Source organism: Monodelphis domestica, chromosome 2 (genome assembly GCF_027887165.1).
Source record: "Monodelphis domestica isolate mMonDom1 chromosome 2, mMonDom1.pri, whole genome shotgun sequence".
Classification (NCBI taxonomy): domain Eukaryota; kingdom Metazoa; phylum Chordata; class Mammalia; order Didelphimorphia; family Didelphidae; genus Monodelphis; species Monodelphis domestica.
In genome coordinates this window covers 235,597,831-235,616,925 of record NC_077228.1, presented here as the reverse complement: position 1 = coordinate 235,616,925, position 19,095 = coordinate 235,597,831, and the positions used below count along the sequence as shown (strand labels likewise).

The 19,095-nt window shown below is 41.0% G+C and overlaps 1 protein-coding gene across 3 annotated transcripts; it reads left to right on the top strand.

Annotated features, from left to right (window-relative positions):
• The first annotated feature begins 5,697 nt into the window (after positions 1-5,697).
• CBX2 (chromobox 2) lies at positions 5,698-18,866 on the top strand. 3 transcript variants are annotated; one of them, XM_001370958.4, is made up of 5 exons: positions 5,698-6,007; positions 6,141-6,184; positions 7,477-7,542; positions 11,098-11,203; positions 13,299-18,866. In XM_001370958.4, exons 1-5 carry the CDS (start codon positions 5,936-5,938, stop codon positions 14,592-14,594), a joined length of 1,584 nt encoding a protein of 527 aa, XP_001370995.1. In that variant the 5' UTR covers positions 5,698-5,935; the 3' UTR covers positions 14,595-18,866. The 3 variants fall into 3 exon arrangements, with proteins under 3 accessions (XP_001370995.1, XP_056673363.1, XP_056673364.1); XM_056817385.1 differs by having other exon boundaries at positions 5,784-6,007; positions 11,086-11,203; XM_056817386.1 differs by having other exon boundaries at positions 5,880-6,015.
• Positions 18,867-19,095: the final 229 nt, after the last annotated feature.

The following is a 19,095-nucleotide window of genomic DNA, read 5'->3' as shown; positions in this document are numbered from 1 at the left end:
TCCCTCATCTAGCTCCAGATTTGTTTGGTTTTTAAAAATTTTTAATTCCAAATTCTCCCTCTCTTCCCCCCTCCTCATTTAGAAGGCAAGCAATTTTGTATAGGTTATAAATGTGTAATCCTGTAAAACATATTTCCATATTAGTCATATTATGAAAGCACAAACCAAAAAAGAAAAGAAAAGAAAAGAAAAAAGAAATAAAGAAGAAAAAAGTATGCAATCAGACTTCATCAGTTTTTTATCTGGAGATGGATAGTATTTTTCATCATGAAGCCTTTGGAATTATCTTAGATCATTGTATTGCTGAGAACAGCTAAGTTATTCACAGCTGATCACTGTACAATATTGCTATTATTATGTAAGATATTCTCCTGGCTCTGTTTACTTCACTTTGCATCAGTTCATGTAAGTATTTCCAGGTTTCTCTGAAAGCATTCTGGTAGTCATTTTTTATAACACAACAACATTCCATTACAATCATATACTCCATATACTTGTCATTCCCCAGTTGGTAGGCATTCCTTCCATTTCCAATTCTTTGCCACCACAAAATGAGCTTCTACAAACTTTTTATACAAAAACATCCTTTCCTTTTCTCTTTTAAATACCTCTTTAGGATATCCATTTATTTTGAAATATAATAGAAAAGCTTTCTTTTAATGGTGGTTTTCTGAAAAAGTACAATGATTCTTAAATTATCTCTCTTTGACCTGTTTCCCAGGCCAATTTTGATACAGGAACTTTACATCCTCTTCTATTTTTTCCAGTCTTTTGATTTTGTTCTAATATTTCTTGAAGTAAGCATTGTAGAGTTTTAGAGCTTGATCAGACATCAAAGCTATCCAGGTCATCTATTGCATCCCAGGCCATTGCCAGTCATCCTGACTTTTTTTTTTTGCCACTGGACTTAGATGACTCTGGCAGAGATGAGTGAGCCTGATGACTCAGTGCCACTCTGATTCACTTAAATCTGACTCTTGAACAAGAACGTCATTGATGTCATTGACCGCTTTGAAAACGAAGGACAAACAACATTTTTTGTTCTTTTCATGGTCACCGATTTCTTTTTGATCTACTCTAATTTTCAGGGGGTTCATTTCTTAAGATTTACCATTTTTTCTACTTATTCTCCTCCTAATTCTCTACTCCATCACATGTATTTTGTTTTCTTTTCTCATTTCATTTTTGCATGATATTTATGTAGTTTTCAAGGAATGCCTATTTTTTTCATTAAATTTCGGCATGTTATGAAGTTAATTGCCCTTTCTTTTGGAGGATCTCTAAATCTGTGTTAATTTTTTGTACTGGTGTTTGTTTTATTTGATTTATTCCTCTCCTCAGCTTTAAGTTCTAAATTGAGGCTTTGTGCCAAAATTAAGCTCAACCTCCAGTGGTGCTTTTGTATGGGGTGGCTGGGCCCTGTTTGGTCTTGTCCCTGTTCCTCTCATTTAGATCTTCAGGGACCTCCCTAGATTCTCAAGATAAAGTGTTAGGGACCTTGAAGCCCAGGGACCTAAACAGTCTCAGACTGTTTGGCTATACTTAGACTGCTCCTTACTACTTCCCCTGGCTTCCTCTATGGGTTTTCCTCTTCTCTGAAGATTTCTTTGAAGAGCCCTCAATTCTTGTTGCTTCCAAATATATATATAATCTTTTTTCTTTTCTTTATTTTAATAACAAATTTCCACATAAGTTTTCCAAAGTTATATGATTCATATTGTCTCCTTCCTTCTTCCCTCCCCTGACCCAAATGTATATAAGCTTGCAGGTTACATGTCTCTGGCCCATTTCAGATTGAGTTGGAAGACTTACTTGCTAGTGCTGACTTTGTTGGTGGCCCTCATTACTGTTGCCATTTGGTTTCTAGATGTCTTTTTGCAAAGTTCTGGGGAGGAAAAAGTCACTGACACTGATTTACCATTGAATTTATCATTATTCTGTCCGGTATGATATTTAGATTTTTGCTAGAAAAGGTATGTGGTAATTGAGCTGCCTGCCTCCATTTAGGCATCTATGTTGACCAGAAGTATCTAGAATCATTTAAATTTTTATTTTTTATTATTCAAAACTTAACAAATACCAGGAAACATGAAGTTTTCCCTATACAAAGAAAGAGGATTATATCTCTATTACATACTACATGTTTTTATTATAAATTATAAATAAATTCAATAGTATTGTCCTACTTAGTCTCTTTTAAAATTTATTTCTGGTCTCTTCTGTGCATTTCTTTGCAACATACTCTTTGTTTGCTTAGTGTTCTCTTGGTATGATTGCTGTACTTTAGTTGTATCCAAGCCTTCATGACACTGTGGGCCATACTCTCCATAGGGTTTTCTTGGCAAAGTTATTGATTTGTTTGCCATTCCTTCTCCACTGGATTAAGGCAAATGGAGATTAAGTGACTTGCCCTGGATCACAGCTAGTAAGGATCTGATGTCAAATTTAAACTCAAGGACTTTCTGGCTTCAGGATTAGCACTCTGTCTACTAGCAACAAATGACTTGCATGGAATACCTGCCTTTTCTGTTAATTTCCATGAGGGTCACTCAAGTCTTTTCTCTTCTCTGTATCTCAGCTTTCCCATCTATAAGTATTATTTCACTCACCTTTTATTAGGGATATTTTAATCATTCATGGAATAGTGTTTGTAATAATTAGTCAGCAAGTACTAATTAAGCTTCTACCTCTACTAGGGACCATGCTAGGCAGAAGGATAGGAAGGAAGTGGTTTTAAATACACCATTAAAATGAGATTAGTTTACCATTCCCCAATTGTTCCATATGTTTTTATATATATTTATACACATATGCATTGCGACAAGGCAGTTTGACCTTCAAGATTAATCCTTAATTAATTACTTCACTTCTGTTTTCAACATGATTTAATCATTCGTTGTGATTCTCTCTCACCTGTTAACCAATTTGTAAAATGTTGGTGTGTATTTGTGTTTATAATTCTTTAAAAATGTGATAACATTCAAAAACATGAAATAAAATCACAATATACCTAATTTACTATTCCTACCTACCTACCTAACCAGTGAAAAACATTCCAAACATCTAATTATTTCATCATAATATAGTAAGGATGCTTCAAGAATACTTGGCTCATACCCACTATTGCATTTATTTGATGATTTCATTGAAGCCAAAATTGCTTTATGCTCCATCAAAATTTCCAAAATACCTTTTTACCCAACAGACCAATTCTAACTATTTATAATAATAACCACGGTATATCTATACTTCTAGGAAATTATATTTCAAATGCATTTTAATCTCTTTCAAGTGTTTGTCTTCTTCCTCCCTCCTACTTCAAGCTACAAAGAAATTACTTGGATTTTTAAAAACACACACATACACACACATAGCTCTCCAGAGACCCCAGGATACTGTATCCTTAGACAGAAAGGACATTTTCTCCTTGGACTGGAAACTTCCTGTAAGTAATCTCACCTCAAAGGTGAATTCTTTAAGGAAGCCTGAGTTGAAACTGATCCAACTATTTCTAGGATTACATAAAATACATCTTTGCTTTCAGCACTACTGAACCTCTTACTGGAGTTCCACAGATTCACATTAACAAACTAACTCAAAATGATCAAATTTATCCTCACAGATTATTTATTAAGCCTGGCAACTGTGCTAAATTAGAAAGTTACTTGTTTTTGTTGGGGGTTTTTCCACATAAGCAAACATTCATCCTACCACTTTTTTCCCTTTTTTTCCCCCCTCTGCCTCCTTTACAACAATATCTATTTGCCAGATCAAATAAGCTTTTTCAAGTGTGTCAAATGCAACTTAGGCAGCCCTGAAGTATACTTGATGAACTGAAGGGCTGGTTCATATCTTTTTAGTGTTTTCTACAGTAGGCCTCTTCAAAAGACATTTTTTCTTTCTTCTGCAGAATGCTTTACAAATATGGCTTTAATGCACATTATTCTATTTACACAGGCTCCTTGAAAAAGATGGGCTCCTTTGATTTGTTCAACAGAAAACAGTTTTTGCAGACATGTTCAGGAGACAAATATGAAAAGAGAATGCATTTTTCATTGAATTAAACTATATTCATGTGAATAAAGTTATTGCTAACATGTTCCTCCTTTTATGTTGCATTTCTATCCTTGACTCAAGTCTTAAATGATCATTTCTTTATTCAAAAGCAAGGGAATTTCCCTCTCAATGAGAAGTTCAAGGTTAGCCCGTCAAAGATTAGCCTTAAGTGAGGAACTGACTGAGAAAAATTCAGGCTGAGTTTCTTCACGGGGGCATATTTGTAATATGAGCCAGAGTTCATATTTACACATGCAATGTCTAAAGAACAAATCTATCCCACTTTGAATCTGATCCTCACAGATAATTAATCTAGAAAGAACCCTTTAAATGTCATTTCAACCAAACTCTTAGGATTTATTTTGTTTGTTTTTTTCTCAAATACCCCCTAGAAAATTGTATTTATCAAAATAGATCTGTCTATTTGTATCTCTATTTCATACCTATTATATCTGTATTTCTATCTGTAGTATTGAAAAATCTCAGATAGGGCAGAAGAGACAACCAGTCAATGCCACAGCTAGGAAGAGCAAGACGGTTCAAGCTGTACTCTTTCTAATACTCTTCAGTGGCCCTAAGAGAAGTCCATCTAAGTCAAGATAAAAACTTAGCTTTCTTAGGAATTGGCAGTCATCAGTTCAGTCACCATACCTTCAGAAAAGATGAGGTTCCTAAACCTGTGTTCTGAGACTACTAACCAAAGGAAGGATAAAGAACTTTATCTTAGAACCCTTCTCTCTAAGGCGTTTGCATTTTTAGACTTTATATCAAAAGATTTCTCAATCCTTCCAAGAGAAACGGGGTGTTATAAACTAAAAAGGATCTCGTCTTTTTCTTACTTTTTTTTCCTTCCTAAAGTAAAAAGGGGTCTCGTTCCCAGCAACAACCCTTTATGAAAGGGGTTGGGGGTTAAGGGAAATAGTGAAGGAACACACAAGGGCTGGCTTAGAGCACGCTGGACCAGTAAAAAGTAAGGGGCAAACTGTCAGAAGTCAAAGCACAACCTAAAGAAGAGAGAGGAAGCCTTCACTTTGGTTATTTCTGACTTCTGTTAGGAGGTCTCGAAACAACGGCTTTTTGCTTGGAATAGAAACTTCAAAACGAAGTCCAGGCCAAGCTGGACTCAGCTGTGTAGGCTGGGGTCATTCCCTTACCCACTCTAGGTCAGCATTTCCTTCTTCCTCTCAACCTAAACGACACCACCCCCTACCCCTGGGGACCCGGGAACTACCTGCTCCCCAGTCTTGTACCCACCGGAGAGCCTCAGTTCCTCTTTCTAATCACTTCGCTACATCCCAGGGCACCTACCAACAGGCGAGAGGCAAACCCCAGACCTCAGAGCCCTATCGGGGAGGAGGCTGTGAGCTGGGAGACCCACCCGAAACAATGCCCGGTCCCCTCTAAACCAGAGCTGGAGCAGAAGCATGCAGAGGCAAGAGCGGGAGCGGGAGCGGGAGCGGGAGCGCAGCTGCAGCTGTAGCTTAGAGCGGGCGCTCCCCCTCCCGCCCTCCCCTCCCATTGGCCTGCTCGGAATTTTGGAAGCCCGTGTGGGCGTGAAAGAAGGAGAAGGGGAAGAGGAAAGGAAGGGGGAGGAGGTGCGCGGGCCCCTGAGGGGGGGTAGAAGGCGGAGCTCTTTGTGCGGGCGCGGAGTGGGATAGGGGAGAGACCGCGCGCGCCCGGAGGAGGGCGGTGCTTTGTTTTCCGGGGCTTCGGCGCGCCCAGCACTAGGGAGGGAAAAGGAAAGGAGAGGAGGGGGTGAGCGCGAGGGGCGGGGAGCGCAGCGGAGCCGCAGAGAGCGCGCAGTGGGCGCGCGCGCACGGCACCAGGACTCCCCTTTTTGTGTGTCCTCGTTCCCGGCGGCTGCGGCGGCTGCGACGGGATGGAGGAGCTAAGCAGCGTTGGAGAGCAAGTCTTCGCCGCCGAGTGCATCTTAAGCAAGCGGCTCCGTAAGGTGCGTAGGTGTGTTGCAGGCGCCTGCGGACCTCCCTCCTTCCCTGGCTCTACACCCTCCTTGTTCCCCTCCTTCTCTAACTGTCCCGGGCGCCCTCTTAACCCTGCTCCTTCTTGCCCTCTCCTCCCTGCAGGGGAAGCTGGAGTACCTGGTGAAGTGGCGAGGATGGTCCTCCAAGTGAGTCCGAGAACAATGAGCTCCCAGCTTCCAGCCCGGGCAACTTCTCCGTGCTCTCCGAGCTCCCCCAAAGCCTCCGCCTCCACCCCTACCCTGGGCTCCGGGGTGGGGTGGGGGCTCCGGGAGTGGTTTGGGGGCGGCTTGGGGCTGAGGGCAAAGCCCAGAAAGTTTTTTGAGGGGGTGGTACGGGGTCTTTACAGCTTGTAGTTTCCGGGAGGAGTTAAAGGGGGAAGCTGGAGCTCAGCCGGCGGGGGAAAGGGGGGAGGGGGGGGCTAACCTTTTGTTTACAAATAAGCGGGGCTTAGGGATCTTCCCTCCTACTGCGCTGAGCTGTTTCCAGTACACCTACTGTCTCCCAGAGCTTCTGCCTCCCCCATCCCCATTTGTTGCATGCTGCTCTCTTCTTTGACCCAACCCACCCCCACACACACTTAGTTCTACTCTTTTTAAGGAACAGTCCCTTGCCTTCGCAGCACCCCCACCCCCTTCTCCTGTGTCCCGCCACTTAACCTTTCCTCTGCTCTTTCACTGGGCATAGGTGAGGCAAGAAATCCCAACTGCCAAACTTGCACAACAGAGAGAAATGAGAATCCAAGTTCTCTAGATACATACACGCACACCCCTCTCTCCATGTTTTCCCTGCTGTAACCTGAGCTTTCTATTGATGTATGGTGTGTTGTTTTTTAAATGAGAAGGGATTTGGCATCCCTCGAAAAGACTTTCTGTTTATGCCCAGCTGCTCCCTACAGACTCTTTTCCTCTTTAACCTGATTTTCTTTATTGAATTTTTCCCATTCCTTTCTCTTAATGGTTTTTTGGTTGGTTGGTTTTTGCCTGACTTATGGTATCCCATACCCCATACAGATAGATGAGATGGTTGTTACTAATCCTTCATCCATCATTCTTAAACTTTTATGCCAAACATCTCTCGCCTTATTTGTAGTTTCTAGCCCTTCCTTAAAATCTCTTGCAACCCCCATCATTGTGTCTGGACTGGTGGGTTAAGGAATTTTACCTTCACTAAATACAATTAAGTTTTTTCCTCTGAAGGGGAAATGTCATTTTTATTTTTTTTAAAGTTTCCTTTTCATTTGATAAAGAAATAATTCAGGATTTGAAATTGTAGTTTCAGTTGAAATTGCTGTTTTCCCTAAATTTGGCTATAAAAGTTCAAGTTTTGGTGTAAAAATCTTTCAGAAGTACAGAAGGCCCCTTGTGGGTCTGTCAGCCAATAGTCTTTTTCACCTATGTCACCTGTGTGTGTTACCCTGCCCAATGCTTTGCTTTTCCAGACACAACAGCTGGGAGCCAGAGGAAAATATCCTTGATCCAAGACTGCTCCTAGCCTTCCAGAAGAAGTGAGCACAAGTTAACATATTTCTTGTTTCTATGGGGGGAAGGGGAAGAAGGGGAGGAGATTGTACCTCTCCTGACTGCCATAGTGGGGAGGGGCTAAAGCCTGGTCCCATAATGCAGTGGAGCAGGGGGCCAAGGTAGGGAAATGGGGGAGGACGTCTAGTGGTATTTTTGTCCTAACATTAGGAATAGTATAGGATATGCCTTGAGACTGAATTTGATTTTTTGTAGCACTCAGTAAATAAGGGACAAGGGAGTCTGTTATATTTCTTTGGTATCTCCCATAGCACCTAACACAGACAAGACACAGTAACTCAGTTCAACAGACATGTAGGGGATGTGTGGTATTGAGAGAAGAGCACTGGATTTGGAGTCAGGAAGGTTGAATTCAAATTTCAGCTGTCATCTATCTGTTTGACCTTTGGCAAGTTATTTGACCTCTCTCAGTCTCAGTTTCCTATTCCATAAAAATGAGACCATCAGGCTATGTCTCTGTTCTCTTCCTGCTTAAGCCCCTGTGGTTCTGTTAAGTGCCTATTATGTATTTGGTGTGCTTGGTCCTGGGGAAGATAGAATTTTTAGGTAACTTAAAATCCCTGCTCTCTATAGCTTACTATTTAACTTGCTGAGCAATTAGTCTATCTAGTAATAATTGTGAACCAGGTTGTTCTAGTTCTTTACCTATTCAAAACATATGGTTTGATGACCAGTCTATTTTATTGATTGGTTAAGTCCATGGAACAAATGAAATTGTGGCTCATGGGTTCAGTTTTCATTAGCTTTAGATAAAACAAAACTGTCCAAGGCTATTTTTCTAAGCTAGCTGTCTTACAAATGGGTGCCATTGATCCAAAGGAAAAATTGGCATGAGAATGGATGGTTCAATGTGTCACCTTATTACTACTAGAAAAAAACTCAAGTACATGCCCTATTGTGTCATCTCCTTATATAAAGGAGGGTATATTTATTTTTTCTTTTGGCTGTTAAGCATATAATATTGAGTGAGCACTGTGGGGCCTTCTTGCCTGTCCCTAGGGCTAGATGTGTTTGTCTCTGTAATTCTAGATGTCTCTATTTTTAGGCAGGAAACCGGAGTTAAGGAATATGCATTCCCAAGTGACTCTGCGAGGGGAAAATGGGAAGGAAAAGAAAAGAGTGCCCCTCTTCTAGATCAAAATTGGAGGAATGTTGTTTCATGCTGTGTTCAGTGATGCTTTTGCAGGAATTGTACAGTTGAGAGAACTGTGAACAAGCCCATGGGTAGCAGTATGTGGCAGTGGTTTCTGGATAAGATTAATACTTTCCCACTTGCAAGGGTTTGCCCTGTTGATAGAGACATGGTTTCTTGATAAATTAGATACACCAAAAACTTTCACAGCTGGTGTCAATCTGACAACATTGTTCTGTGTAGTTCAAGCTGTATCTGTCTCCCTCCCTCCTTCCCCCAACTTGACTTGTCTCTTTGTGGGCTTCTCAGAGGGGTCATAACTTTTGAGAAGTAGGAAGTAAAATAGGGTTGGGAGTGGAATAATGGCCACTCACAGAATAACCAGGTTTGGAAGTGTTCATTAAGGACTTGTAAAAAGAATGTGAAAGATCTTCCAACAGCCTCCCTAGCTATATAATTCATATCCTACAGGCTTTAGGAAGGATAGGCTGGTTTAACAGAGAAAAATAGAAATTTTGTGTACTGATAAATCTTTTACTTGGCTGGGTAGGTGGATGATAAAGACTTAAATTTGCTTTTGATAGTAGAAGAAAAGATGGAATGAAATTAGCAGAAGCAAATGTGCCAAATGAAAGGGGTATCTTGTAGTCATGTAGGAAACAAAAGCAGTCTAACTTCAAGGGAGGCAGAGGTATTATACCTTATTGCCTGGCTTCTCCCTGAGATTTCTCTTTGGGAAACTTTTTAGACTACACCTAAGACTGCACTGATATGTACAAGTCATACCCAATGCAAGTCTGCGCCTATCCTACAATTAAGAGTTTTTTAAAATTGCCTGAGACAATGAGAGGTTAAAGTGACTTACTTAGGATCCCACAGCTAGCATGTATTAGAGGCAAGACTAAAAGCCGGATCTTCAGACTCAGAGACCAGTGCTATATCTACTATTACACATTGTTTTTAAGGGTGAAATTCTAGAAGCTTCTAATTATTTGCAGGGGGGAAAATAGCTTAGTGAATTTGTTGAATTTGTAACTTGGAGAGAGATGGGAAATAATGTCAGATCCAGAAAGAATGGCATTCAACCTTTGAAGCAGTATCAGTAAGGAAGATGGTCTTGGGAATGTATTCTTTCTTTTAGGAGTTGAGATAATCAAGGAAAAAACTATTTGGTGTACCTTAGAGTACACCTGTAAAGGGCTTTAGAGATCATGGGGTCATAGATTTTAAGAGTTTGAAGGAAACTTAAGAGATCATCTAACCTAACTTCTTTAATTTCCAAATCAGTAAAAAGTCCCTGAAAGGAACTTGCCCAAGGTCACATAGGAAGTAATTACCAAATTTGGGATCTGAGTCTATTTGGGTTATTGTGAAATTCATGTTTGCCACTTTAATTACCAGAGATTTTCTTCAGCTCTTATTCTATGATAAGGGACAAGGTGATGCTGTTTCTGTTAGGGAATTAAAAGCTCCCTTAAATCCATAGTTCATAACCCTTGGTCATTAGAGAATTATTTAAAGCTGAATTATAGAATGAGACAAATAGTTGGCTCAGGGGATAGAGAGCCAGGCTTGGAGATGGAAGATCCTGGATACCCATGTGGCCTCAGGCACTTCCTAGCTATGTGACCCTGGGCAAATCACTTAACTCTGTCTAGTTCATATTTCTTGCCTTGGAACCAATACTCAGTTGTTGTTTTCTTTGTTTTTGTTTTTGTTTTTTTAATGGCAAATTTCCACTTAAGTTTTACCCATATTATCTTCCTCCTTTCTTCCCTCCCAGAGCTGACTAGCAATTCAGTCTGGGTTATACATGCAATACTCAGTATTGATTCCAAAACAAAAAGTAAAGGTTTTTCAAAAAATTAAAATTATAAGAGATGTATTATAGATATATGATGCCTCGCTCTTGATGACCTTTTGTAGATTTAGGTTAATAAAGTTGTTCTATTTTACATTGGGTTTAGTTTACAGGATAACAAAGTGCTTAGAGGGAAAAAAGAACATGATACTGAGAATGAACAAATATATACAATTAATCTATTGGTCTTTCTTGCTTCCAGGGGGAAGGAAAAAGCATTTATATAGCATCTGCTATATGTTTGCCAATTTAATTACCAGAGATTTTACCAGTACCAGGCACTGTGCTGAGTACCTTATAAATATTATTTAATCTAGAAGTGATTACAAGCTCTGAGGGACCCTCAAAAATATTTGAATATTTAAAAGTAAATACTTTAGAAAAGTAGTTATGAACTGGCTCTAAACCCATCCTCAGGAGGTAAGGGAAGAAGAGGCTTTCTGTTGAAAATTGAGGATGGGATGTCAGGGTGAAATAGGAAGGGTTGTTAAGCAGGGCTGGCCATGCCCCTCACAGTTGTGTTTTTAGGGAGCATGATAAGGAGGTGCAGAACCGGAAGAGAGGCAAGCGTCCAAGGGGCAGACCGAGGAAGCATGTGGTGGTGTCAGCTTGTAACAGGCGCTCCAAGATCAAGGTTGGTAGCCAGTTATCTTCAATTCTCCTTCATTTCTTCTGAACTGTACCTTTGCCTTCACCTACCCTTCTTCTTCCCACCCTTCATCTATAACACTCTCCTTGCAAGGCAGTAGAGAATGGAATGTGACTGAGCAAAATCCAGAAATTTTTCTTTGAAAAATCACCTGGAATCTCAGAAACTTGAAGTTACTCCTTCACTTTTATCCCACTTCAAAACTTTTCCATAGACCAGGAAGAGACAAGCTACAGCTTGGACCTGAAGTCTCCTGTTGTCACTCCAAGTGTCTCCCAGTGGGTGTCACTAGCAAGCCATATAATATTTTGTTCCCTTCTTTCCTCCCTGACCCTCCCCTCCAAGAAAAAAAGAGGGGGAAAATATTGTCTTTGTTTTTTGTTACCCCTTTTTGGGCTATTTTTCATTTCCCTCTAATTTGATAGCAAAGTATGCAAAACTACCTATGCACAAACTTCCTGATTCTGAAGGTCGGGAAGAGGAAACAAGGCAGATAGGACCCTGAGGTTCTAGACCACCCACAGATTCACCTATTTGAGCAGGCCAAAACTTCACTTTTTACCCAATGCTGTTCTATAATAACTAAAGAATAAAGAATGTGATCTCTAAAGTCCTTTCTACCTCAGAAAAAGTCCATAATACTAGAGGTATATTGGTAGTGATCTCCCTTCTGTCCTGTTCACTAGTAGATCATACACTACAAAGTCTTGGCAAAATGAGAGAGAAGCCAGAAACAGACTCCAAAAGGACTTTTAGAAAGAAAGCACTTAGGGCAACTGGAAAACTTTGTGAAGGTCTAGTCCCATGGACTTGTGCTCTCTGTCATCTTGCTATTGCCTTTCTCAGAGAGTTTCTAGAGAGAACATCAGGGTTCCCTAGTTTTAGATTTAGTTCAAGCTACTTGGTTCCTTTCTCTAGTTACCAGTGAAAATGGCTTTGCTGGTACTTCCTGACTCTGAAATCAAGGGCTACCATCTTGAGAGCTCAACAGTAATGGGCCTCTGGCTAGAGCCTCCCGTGTCCTGAGAAAAGTTGAGTCTGTATCATAAGTTTTTATTTTTAAAACTTTATGAGGAAGATGTTTGCAACTTTAATTTTCTATATGAAGCCACAACTCCTGGGAGGTAATTAAAGTAGGCCCTTAAGTACACTATACCTCCCCTACTCCTATTTATAAGGATTTTACACATAGGTTGAATAGTCAGTAAAGAAGTAGTCAAAGAAAAGGACATGTTTTTTTTAAGTACCAGGTCCTTCAGAGTGAAGATTGAGACTTTTTCTAGGCATGAACAATTTGTTTTGCTTAACTACATATGTTTAACACAAGAATTTTTAAAATTAAAATAACTCCCCCTTCCAAAAAAAATGCCAGGTGTTTGAAGTAGTTCTAGTTCTTCCAATTTTTGTCAGATTAGTAGATGTGTTAGGTGACTAAATTATTGTGGACCAATATCCTCTCTTCCCTCAAAAGGGTGGGTTTTTTGTTTATTTTAGATTCTGTCATACAAGCATTTGGGGCCAGAGAAAAGGAATTGGGGAATTTTGCTCTAGGAATTGGGGTATAGGGGCTCAGCAAGAAGAACATGATATATGTGAGAAGTTATTATTCTAATATACAATTGGAGGCTTGAGTTTGAGAGGTAGGGAATCCCAGGAGAAGTGGGTAATAGGATGTAGTTTTCTGAAATATGCATCAACTGATTTTGACTGACTGATATCAACCTAAGCAGTTTGAAGAGTGAGTTAGTTAACAATCTGGAACCATCATAGGAAGTCTGACCCTGAAAAACAAAACAAAACAAGAGGCCTGCTATCTCCAGACCCTACCACTGATACTGGTTAATATGAGTCCTTCCTTTTGTGCCTTCCTTAACAGATATCTTCCTTTTGTGTTTTAATGCCCTTGTGTAAAGGAAGTAAGTGAATCCTTCCCTCTCCCATTGTTTCCATTTCTGGATGTGTATGTGATGGGTAAAAATGCTACAACACTTACAGTCTGCTATGTTCCTCAGAGAGGAACTATTACAAACTTAAGAAATTATAATAGAGAGGATGGTAACTTATTTCCCCTTATTTATAGGAACCAGATATGCCATCAAAATCAAAATCCAGCAGTTCTTCTTCTTCCTCTACCTCTTCTTCCTCCTCTGATGAAGAAGATGACAGTGACTTGGAGGCTAAGAGAGGTCCCAGGGGCCGAGAGACCCATCCTGTGCCTCAGAAAAAAGCTCAGATCTTGGTGGCCAAACCTGAGGTGAAGGATCCCATCAGAAAAAAGAGGGGTAGGAAGCCTCTTCCCCCAGAACAAAAGGCAGCCAGGAGACCTGTGAGTCTGCCAAAGGTGTTGAAAACTACCCGAAAGGATTTAGGACCATCAAGCAAACTGCCCCCGTCACTCACCACCCCAGTGACAAGCCTTGCTGCCCTCAAAGCCCATGCCAAGGAGGCTCCGGGTGGCTCCAGTGGCTCATCTACCGCCGAGAACTTGACCAACCTGATGAAGGGCATGACTGATGGCCCCAATCGAGGAAGCATCAGCTGGCAGAGCTCCATCATGCACTACATGAATCGAATGACACAGAGCCAGGCTGAGGCAGCCAACCGATTGGCACTGAAAGCCCAGGCCTCTAATAAGTGTGGCTTGGGTCTGGACTTGAAAGTGAGAAACCAAAAGGGGGATCTAGGACTTGCCATGCCAGGAGCCAGAGCCATGACAGCCCCTAACTCCGGGGGCTCTGAACAGAAGTCAGGTGGCACCGGGAGGACCCCAAACCTACACAATGGGGGCAAAGTGGGCACAATGTCCCTTGGCACTCAACCAGCTTCAAACCAAGAGCTGAACCTCCAGGCTTTGAACTTACAGAGCGTGAAAAATGGAGCCACGGGGGGTGCTGTGCTTCCCCTATATCCCACAGCTGCCAACCTGAAAACCACCAGCAATATCAATCCCACTGCTGGCAAGGGAGTGGGGAGTGGGACCGCCGGAGGGGCTGGAGTTGATGCCGGCAAAGGTGAGAAACTGGTAGTGAGGGGTGCGGTTGTTGCCTCTGGAAACAAGAGGGACAGTATAAAAAGCAATCCCAAATCCATGGGGCAGGAGGGCTACCTAGGCGCAGGTGAGACCCGAAAAACAACGACTCTATCGGAGATGAGCACCGGCGACGATAGTAGCACTGACTCAGAGCGGTACTCTGCCTCCTTCCCAGGTACCACGGGACAGAACTTGTCCGTCTCCATCCAGACCAGCCAGGACTGGAAGCCAACCCGAAGCCTTATCGAGCATGTCTTTGTCACAGATGTGACTGCCAACCTTATCACAGTCACGGTGAAAGAGTCCCCCACCAGTGTTGGCTTTTTCAACCTGAGACATTATTGATGTTGACTGTTCTTGTCTTCTCTACAACCCAGGTGCCAGGGTCTCTTTTCCAATTGGACCTCTTAGCCTTTCATAGTAGCCTCTCTTTGATTTATGCGTCTTTGGTTGTTTTTGTTCTGTTGGTGGTGTTTTTTTGTTAAGTGACCCCCATACATACAGAACTGAGATTTCAGTTTTTCTTACTTCTTCCCAAGAAGAAAACATAGAGGTTATTCAATCAGCCCCCACTCTATCCTTTATCCCAGCCCACTTGTCCACTTGTGTATGTAAACCATGGATGGCTGTGTTACAGAAGTAGGGGACAGAATTTCCAATTCTTTGTTATTTAGTTAGATCTAGGTGGGTTGTGCTGGCTTTAGCTTCTGCTGACTGATTCACTTTTACCCCCTTCCTTTCTGATATCTGCTGGTTCACAGAGGAGAGCAGGTTGAGCCAAATGACTCTCAATGAGTATCTGTCTTAAGAAACAGGTTTTGAAGAAGTTTGCCTTCATACTTGTCACCTACCCTGCTTCTCTTGCAAAAGTGGCATTTTCTATCTAGTTACCTAGGAGCAGAGGGGGTTCATTTGACATGCAATCTTCTCTTGGTCTTGGGTTAACTACCTGTCCCCAAGATGGGAACATTCTTTTATAGAGGCCTCATGGGACTGCTTGATAGATGGGATAGATGTTTACATTTCTTTTAAGCTGGTATCAGTCTCTAGAAGGTGCTCCAGGTGGGTGGGCCAGACAAGAGGCCTTATATGAGCTCCTTTCTCATTAAGTAGTATCCAAAGTCACAAAGTCCAAGTGAGGAATTCTCTGTGACTAGCTCCCCCTCAACATACTTGAAAGTAGAATGAAGTATATTAAAAATAGCATAGGACAGAGTCCCTGAAAGTAGGATATCTCCTTTTATCTTTCCTTGAGCCCAGCCCAGAGTTACTATTAAAATATTCCCTATCCCAAAACCATTTACTGGTCCATGAGCAAAGTTTGCCAAGAAATCTTCAGGGATGAGAGTGGTGATAAGCAATGGACATTAAGCAAAGGACACTGTATAGTGTCCAGGTGATAACCCCACCCCCCAACTATTTCACCTTCAACTTATTTTTTAATTTCCCAGGTAATTCCTGGGAGGGAAGAAAGAATAACTTCCTTTCAGTCAACCCTTGTACTGATTCTAGATCCTAGCTTTAGAAGTATGTTTGTGGGGCCTTTTCTATAAATACTGTACTCAGATAAACCCACTACATCCCCCAAGATAGCTCATCTTTTTTTTAATGGTTATACAAAGAATGGCCTAAATAGCCCCAATCATTTGGCCCCATTAACTGCCCCCAAGAGCCACTAGGAGAATCTATATCCAGTCAGTTCCTGGAAATGGATTTTTTGCCAGATACGCATCCCAGGTGTTGTACAGATGTGCAGTACTAACAGCCTTTCTGTCTGTATTATGGCTGTTGTGGTATGCTTATGAAGTGATAAGCTTGTAAAGGACCACTGGCTAGGTTAGTGAGGGACGTTTCAAGTCTTCTGTTAACCTGCCTATGTGCCCTGGGTTGTTCTGCCCCCTTTGAGAAAATGGCAGTATAATCCATTTCCAGATTGGGACTTGGGACCAAATGGAGAAGTTTCATTCTACCATCACTGCTGTCCCATCTTCTAATAAAGATAGGGTGAGTCCAAGGAGGTAATATAGATGAGGAGAGGATATCTTCCTTAAAAATACTAAGCAGATCTCCAGAAGAATGAGCCACTGGGCAGTTTCCAAGTGCTCAGCCCTCTGCTTTCTTTCTTACAAAAGAGCAAACCGTGAGTTCTACTACAATCTCTTTATCCTAAATTGTTCCTTTGGGGACTACCATCCTAGGGTAGGTAAAGATTAAGATGCTGACTTCTTCCTGAAAAAGGCATGGAAATATGCTCATTCCAAAACAATTCTGTCTCAAATATAATTTCTAAGATTTAAATATATATCAGGTTTTGTTTGTGGTAGTTGCTTAATGACCACCTTGGTTCTTTGTGATACCAAAAAAAAAAAAGTTTGCGATTCAGCCAAATGAAACTTTCTTTTAGGTAGAGAAGGGGCCAGTTAGGTCAGGGCTGGGAGGGTTAGGGTGGGGGGTGTTCTTCCAGTTTTTACCTCCTTTAAGCAGCCCAAAGTGGCCTTTATCCAGGAAAGGAAGTCTGTGTGCTTAGCCAAGACAATAGGTTGTCTAGGGAAGTATGACCCTGAGCCATGGACCTTTTCCTTGATGTCCTTACCCCATATGCTAAATACTAAAAAGTTGGCCTTTGTTGTATTGGAATATAAATTTATTGTGCCTTTGGGAAGTAACTGGTTTTTGTGTCTTCTGGGAGGGACTGGAGAATGAAAGACAGCCCTCTTCCAAACCCTTTCCCACCTAACTCTTTGAGAATAGTATGAAGCTAGTGTTCCTTACAGTGGAAGAGAAGTGATGCCTACTTTCTTACTTATGCCCGGAATCTGGAGGTTCCCTCTCTAGAGTGCTGAGATAGAGGAGAAGCTTCCCATCATTCCCCAAGTAATTCCTTTGGGTATTATATGAGGATATATGTACTTTCTACTACTGGAATGGGTTAAAAGAGTATCTTGCATGGTCCAGTGTGAAAGGAACAAAGAAGGAGAGGAAAAAATCTGGGAGGGTAGTAAAGCCAAATTCAAATTGATTTGTCATTCTTAGGACTGAACCTTCCTAGTAGTTCTCTATCCCCATCACATCTTACCAAACAGATGTCCCTGCTTGCTTCTGAACCACCTCTTTAGCCAGCAAACCACTGGTAGCTGAGCCCCTAATCCCTTTTTCTCCCTACCCCCACCTTAAAACATGAAGTTGAAGCTTCCAAGTTTCTCAGCTTGTTCCCACCAAGCACTTTCTTGCCTTTCAAGCTAAGTAAAGCAGAGGCTCTGGGCTGACAGTAGGGGTTCTAATTATGATCATTAGTGAATGAGGACTGCAGCTATTAGAAGCAAGTGTGTTTGTTCCTGGGTGTCTTGTCTGATTTGAGAAGGCTCTCATCCACAGCATTAAGAATCTTATTTTTCCATACTATGATGTTGTGCCTTTCTGTTAACTAGCTATTTCAAGTCCAAAGTTAAATCAGGAAACACCTTATTACTAACCAGTTCTGACTTTTTTTTTTTGCCTTTTGCTTAAAATTTCAACCTTACATGTTGTTTTACTCCCAGTGGCTCATATATGAAAGAGATGTGATTATTCCCACATTTGAAAGAGATACTTCTTTAAAGAATCGTGCATTTTATTTCATCTGCATTGGACAGATGTTCAGAGCTGGTGTCATATGTTTACCAGTAAACAAAACTAGTATTTAGAAGTCTACCTTTTTTCCCCCAAAAAGTTTGCTGCTATGTTTTTTGTGTGTGCGCACATGTGTATAGCTAGGTGTCAATCAAACATCTGATTTAAGGACTTTTTACTTCTAAGGGTTTCCTAAGCAAATTATATGGCAGTATTTGTATATTGAATGGATATTTTTATTCTGTTTTTGCCTCCGTTTTATTTTTTATTGGACAGGAAGAAGTGGTCGATTTTGTCATCTTCCTTAGAGGTTTAGTATATATTTATATATATATATATTTTGTACCAAAAAAGTGTTCTTTTTTTTTGTTACACTCAGATTCTGATAGATATAAAGGGCTGTGGCCTGAAGGTTTTTGTTAAGAAAAATTTTGTTTGCAAAGGGGAGTATGAGGGAACAAAAGAAAGAACTGTTCTTGTCACTGTGCCAATGATTGGCTTGATTTGTGTGTGTGTTTTTTAATTTAAAAAAAAAAGCCAAATCATTCATGTAGGCCACTTCTAATTGCTTTAAACTACAGCTGTTTGCTTTTAGAAAGCAGAGAACAAAAGTGGATATGTTATTACCATGGAAAAGCTTAAGGTCTTTGTTGAAACGGGACAGCAGCCCAGCCCAAATATTAAATCAAAACCAACTAGTGGGGGAAATGTGCCTTCCTCTTCCCCCTCCTCCACACCCCCAAGGAAGCCCATAGTGGCTTGGGGAATTAGGGCGAAAGTTGTATTCAGATGCCTAAATCATTTAATTGTTTGCATCTCATGATTGTGTGTGTTTTCTAGTATTTTGAGAAAATTAACACTATAGCATAGAGTACAGGATTTTTTTTTAGATTGCTCTTAATTTATTTTACAGGAAAAGAAAACACTAGCAAATGGTGTCATTTGGTTTTGTACAACCTTTTTTATTAATAAGTTAGTGTATCAATAAATTGTTTTTCAACTTTTCAAGTTTGTGTGTCAAATGTGGTACACAAAACAACCTTTTCTTTCCTCTCTGCTCCCCAAAGGGCGTCAATCCTGTAGTATAGGTAATACTGGAGGGAGGAGGGGGAGGGAACCATTGCCTTTGGAAAGCTGGTCTCTTTACTGGGGTGGAAAGATTGCTTCTTAAAAGGAAAAAAAAAAGGATTGGCAAAGGTAAGGATCACCTGTGTTGGATTCCTTTCTGGGCTTCATC